The sequence below is a fragment of the Dipodomys ordii genome, unplaced genomic scaffold (genome assembly GCF_000151885.1).
Source record: "Dipodomys ordii isolate 6190 unplaced genomic scaffold, Dord_2.0 Scaffold77, whole genome shotgun sequence".
NCBI lineage: Eukaryota > Metazoa > Chordata > Mammalia > Rodentia > Heteromyidae > Dipodomys > Dipodomys ordii.
Genome location: NW_012267293.1, coordinates 4,769,941 through 4,775,196, shown reverse-complemented (window position 1 = coordinate 4,775,196; position 5,256 = coordinate 4,769,941). Strand labels below are relative to the sequence as shown.

Sequence of the window (5,256 nt, the reverse complement as noted above, 5' to 3'; positions counted from 1 at the left end):
CCTAGCGTCTCCCCTTACCTGTGCACGGAACCTGTGCATCTGGCAGGCACAGGCCGCAGGTACAGGGTGCAGGCTGCAGATGCAGGGCTCAGGCTGCAGGTGCAGGGTACAGGCCGCAGGTCGCAGGTGCAGGGCTCAGGCTGCAGGTGCAGGCTGCAAGCACAGGGTGCAGATGCAGGGTGCAGGCCGCAGGTGCAGGGTGCAGGCCGCAGGTGCAGGCCAGAGGGCACAGGCCACAGTGCTCAGGCTGCAGGTGCAGGCCACAGGCCACAGGTACAGGCAACAGGGCACAGGCCGCAGGCTGCAGGTACAGGCCGCAGGGCGCAGGGCGCAGGCAGGCGCAGGACGCAGGCTGCAGGTGCAGGCCGCAGATGCAGGCTGCGAGGCACAGGCCACAGGGTACAGGCTGCAAGTGCAAGCTACAGGGCACAGGCTGCAGGGTACAGGCCGTGGGCGCAGGGTACAGGCGCAGGGCGCAGGCCGCAGGGTACAGGCCGCAGGCGTAGGGTACAGGCCGCAGGTGCAGGCTGCAGGGCACAGGCCGCAGGGTACAGGCCGCAGGCTAGGGTACAGGCCGCAGGCGCAGGCTGCAGGGCAGGCCGCAGGGTACAGGATGCAGGCGCAGGGTACAGGCGCGCTCCCTCGCGGACTCACTGGCAAGGTCCCCACACAGTGGACTTCCACGTAGAACGTTCAGCCCCCCCCCCACACACACACACTAGAGTCAGGCTGGGCGCAGCAGGGGGCGGGCTCAGCCTGCATCTCTCATTTGTGAAGCGCGGGGTGGGAAGTGCTACGCATTCGATGCCACGCTCGCTCGGGGACGCCCCCCCCCCGTGGGGGCTGGGAGCGGTTTGGAGACGCCATGGTGGAAGTGACCGGAGCCTTGCCTGGGTCGGGCGGGGATTCCAGGCAGAGGGAAAGGCGCGTGGGCCGCGCGGCTGGGCGCTGAGCTCGCTGGAGACCGGAGTTGCAAGCTGGCGCTTTAGCTTCTGTCCCTCGAGCCCTCCTGAGCTGGGTGTGCGCAGCCAGTGCTCGGGGCGCAGTGTGCACGGCTGAGATGCGGGGGGCCCTCGCGGCGGGGCCTCGCGGTGTGGTCAGGACCCTGTGCCCGGGTGGTTACCCAAACTACAGTGACCTTCAATCCTGCGCTTGCATGGTTTATTCGTAATCTGAAGACGGGCTCAGCGCTCTGTGTGCACGTGGGTGCCCACAGCACCACTTCCAGCTTTTTCTGGGTAGTTTATTGGAGATAAGATTCTCAGGGACTTTCCTACCCGGGCTGGCTTTGAACCGCCATCTTCAGATCTCAGCCTCCCGAGTAGCTAGGATGACAGGCGTGAGCCACCTGCAAACAGCTTGAAACTTTTACCAATCATTTATTTAGACAGGATGGCAGGAAAGTAACTATTAACATTTCTGCAGAAGGCTCTGCTTTCAAATGTTGATAACCTAATACCAAAGAGAGAAAACAACCCAAGTTAATTTAGAATCTAGAATAGAGATAAAAAGGATCATTTGTCACCAGCTGATGGATGCTTCTAGAAAGTTCTGAGAGAAACGCAGGGAGCAGTGTGTGTGTGGGGGGGGTGTACGCTCTTTTCCCCAACTTTTCTCCAAAACATAATGCCAAGGACAGACCAAAGAATCTTTTGAAGCTTTTATTGACGGTGTGAATTCAGCAGTAGACACAGGCATCAGATATTTCTCAACATACGTCAGAGAAAAATAACGATTATTTGGCAGAGATCTTGTTTCTGTTCTTTTGATCTTCATATTTTATTACACAGTTCAGGCTCCAATAATACTATTCCTGAATCATGTTCATACACAGTGGGGTTTCCCCCCCTTAATATATTGTAAGAATCACTACTCTAGTGTGAATACACCAGGACCCTGCTGGGCAGTCAGCCCCGTGGCCCCAGGGGACTGGGTTCCCGGCCACTGGTGACAGCAAACCTCATTCCAGCTTCAAAACTCTAAAACCCCGTGCAGAATCCTAAGGGGTCAGTAACAAAAGCAGCACCCAGAAAGCGGGGCCACGGTGATATGGTATGGGCCGAGGCTCGGTGCTGCTGGCTTCGGCAGTGGGGATGGACTGGGATTGTCAGGACCACACCGCCTGGCTGACCGGAGGAGACGCCGCCCGCTGCCCTCGCCCTTCCCGGCATTTCTGCGTGACCCTGGGCGTCGGGCACAGGTAGGGTGGTGGTTGGCCTGTGGGCCGGATGGATATTCTAATGCAAAGCCAAATTTGGCTGCTTGTGTGATGTTCCAGTGCTGTGCCTCCCAGGAAACAGAGGGGCACGTCATCACGGACAGAGGGACAGACATGCTCAGGATGTGATCTGGAAAGTTCCAGGGTGGCCCCCTCTTCTGCCAGTGGCAAGGGCTTGTCTAAAAAGAGAAGCCGGGTCACTGAGGTGGGAACTTCCAGGCCTCTAAACCCAGCAGGGCATCGCGTGTTGTCAGTGACGTTCTGGGTTCTGTCTCCGGAGGAGCCAGCAGGCCGGCGGGAGGCCGCCGTGGCCCGAGACAGGTTCTTGCCGGCATGAGTGGTCGTGGAAACTGTACTCACGGGATCTAGAGGGAATCTTTCTGTGGGTCTCAAACACCTCAACAACCAGCTGCAAATGTGAGCAGTGGTCCAAGACAAAGCTTGTTAGCTTGTGTGTTCTGATGCGTGCCTGCCGGCCTGTGCCAAGGCCCTGGGCAGTCCAGGCTTCTTGGGCAGTCGCCTGGGGGAGGGGCATTTTCATGTAGATCATTCTGGAAGCACTCCTTCCATATACATTCAGCTTCAGAATCTGCACTTTTGATAACACTGGCCTAGAGCAATTCTGAAATTGTTCTAAAAAACGATCTCCTTTATCTACTAGATTTACAGTAAAGGTAGAGGATCTCGATTGCCAAGCTATGCACATTCTAGAATGCGTGATGTCTTCAGAAGAAATAAGTTCTTGCAAATGTTGCAAATAATCAAAGGAGATCAAAGTACCGTGAGTTTTGCTTTGTTTCCTGGAACTGCAAAACTGGCATTCCAGGTCCCTTTCCTGACCTCTCGGTGGTTGGCAGTTTGATGTGTGCGTAGCGCGTATTTTACCAGCAAAATTTATCGAAAGAATTCTCAGAGAAAAGCAAATATCCTTGGCGCTCACCTGGGGCCCTGTGAGATGGGAAAATCACTCTCCAAGCCATGGCTGTCGTTAGCTCTAAGACGCCACGGCCGGCTGTCCTGTGAGAGCCCACACTGTGCCCACACCGCAATCACTTCCCACCTCAGCAGTGGCTTCCGCTCAGTACTCACGCGCAGTAAAATGCAGGAGAATAAACTTGAGCAGTCTCCCTCCAGGAGCTGATGCGGCCTAACTAAAATCAGTGTAAGAGCCAGGGTTTGTGTCAAGTTTACATCAAGTGCGTTCATGGTGCTGTGGTATTTCCTGAGGTGTGAACAGGCACCGTTGCTGGTGGTAGTTTTTCCTGGATGCAGTAAGTGGGATCCAGAAGTGTCTATAATTGTGTGTGTGTGTGTGTGTGTGTGTGTGTGTGTGTGTGAGCAAGCATCTGTGTTTGGAAGAAGGACCGCCGGCCCCCGGGCAAGGCAGAGGCCGTGGCCTGCTGTGCCCGCTACACATCGAACCAGTGGTCGCCCATGCAGACGCGGTTCCACTCGCAGCCGCAGTTCCAGCACCACTCCATCCTGCACTGGGGCTGCGGGCACTGCATGTGCATGCATCCTCCTGCCAAGACAAAGGACAGCAGTGGGTGGGCGGGCGGCAGACACCTGACTGCAAGCTCTTCTAGAATGTACTGTCTATGCGAGCAGCCACCAGCCACTGGGGCCCAGAGAGGCTGAGGCAGGGGAGGCACACCAGACAGCACCGGACAGTCATTCAGAGACTGGGGAAACTAAGGCCCAGTCCCCCCTGGGGTTCAGAGACAAAGGCATCGTGCGTCACAGACAGCCAAGTTCTGAGTTATGAATCTACATCAACGTCTGCAGATATTTAAACATCCATTACATGTTTGATGAGTTAATACGTGCTTGCATAGTGTGATTCATTTTCTATTGTTCTGTTAGTGTTCCTTGATTCAGAAAAATACCATCAGTCAGGAATTGGCATTGCTGGGGCTCTGGTTGTAACTCTGGTGGGGAATGCAGTTCTGGATGCTTTAATTCAAGATGTCGTTTAAGACCAGAGGGGTAGAGAGGAAGAAGCGATCATGTTAGGCACTCCTCCTCTCCTCCCATAAGCTCTGAGATCACAAGTGGACCCCAGGAGGAAGAAAACGACAAGGTCTGGGGGTTCTCTGGGGCCTGCCTCCCTCCGCAGGAGCTGGCAACCCGCTTATTTGGGGGCGCTGCTGGGCCCAGGCATGTGGAGTGAAGTGCACCCCACACCTGGGAGGCGCAGACCGTGCCCGGCCGTGGGCCGCATCTCGGCTAGACAGGCCAGAGGCCGCTTCCTTGGCTGAGCCCTGCATAAGTTCTGGAAATGTGATCCGTTACTCAATTGCACCAATTATCTTGTTAGCTCATATTTTTCCTTGCCAAATTTTCCAAGTAATTGCCTCTTTATGGTCTCATTTTTGTTCTCAGAAACCTGGCGTGGGCAGTCACCGATTTGAAATACAGATCGGTAGCATTGGGTATTTGTGTTAGGATAGGATGACACACGTTCCAAATCCTCTGGTTTACTGTGCTTTTTGTTCAAGAGATCATGTGTGTAGATGGAAAGTAAAGGAGGAAACTTAGAATTTTTTTGTTTTGTTTTGTTGTTGGTTGTGGGCCTGAACTCTGGGCCTGGGCGCTGTCCCTCAGCTCTTCAGCTCAAGGCTAGCGCTCTACCACTTGAGCCACAGCACCACTTCCAGTTTTTCCTGCTTATGTGGGGCTGAGGAATCGAACCCAGGGCCTCTTGCATGTAAGGCAAGCACTCTACCACTGAGCCACCTTCCCAGACCTAGATTGTTTTTTAAATCTCACTTAGGACAATGTTATTATCAACACATCTTTAACAGGATGTAAAAACAGAAGGAAATATGGAGATGCTGTGAAGATCACATGTTGCTGGTGCCCTCCCGAATCACGGAGCCCTGGCGTTAAAACTCAGCGACCTTTGGGCGCCGGGGACCTCTGGGCGCCGGGGTCATTTGAGGAGCTGGCGCTCGGAGGCCCCAACGTGATGTGGAAGAGCTGGGATTCAAGCAGCTTCTGAGGGGCGTGTGCCCAGCCCCCACTCAGCTGGAGGCCAG

At 55.0% G+C, this 5,256-nt stretch overlaps 1 protein-coding gene across 1 annotated transcript in view; it reads right to left on the bottom strand.

Annotated features, from left to right (window-relative positions):
• Positions 1-1,844: 1,844 nt before the first annotated feature.
• The window catches only part of Park2 (parkin RBR E3 ubiquitin protein ligase), a 1,020,418-nt gene continuing 1,017,006 nt past the window's right edge, over positions 1,845-5,256 (bottom strand). Inside the window, exon 11 of the mRNA XM_013024525.1 lies at positions 1,845-3,740. Within this exon, the coding sequence (XP_012879979.1) occupies positions 3,628-3,740 (113 nt within the window). The 3' untranslated portion in view covers positions 1,845-3,627. The remainder of the gene's footprint in view (positions 3,741-5,256) is intronic.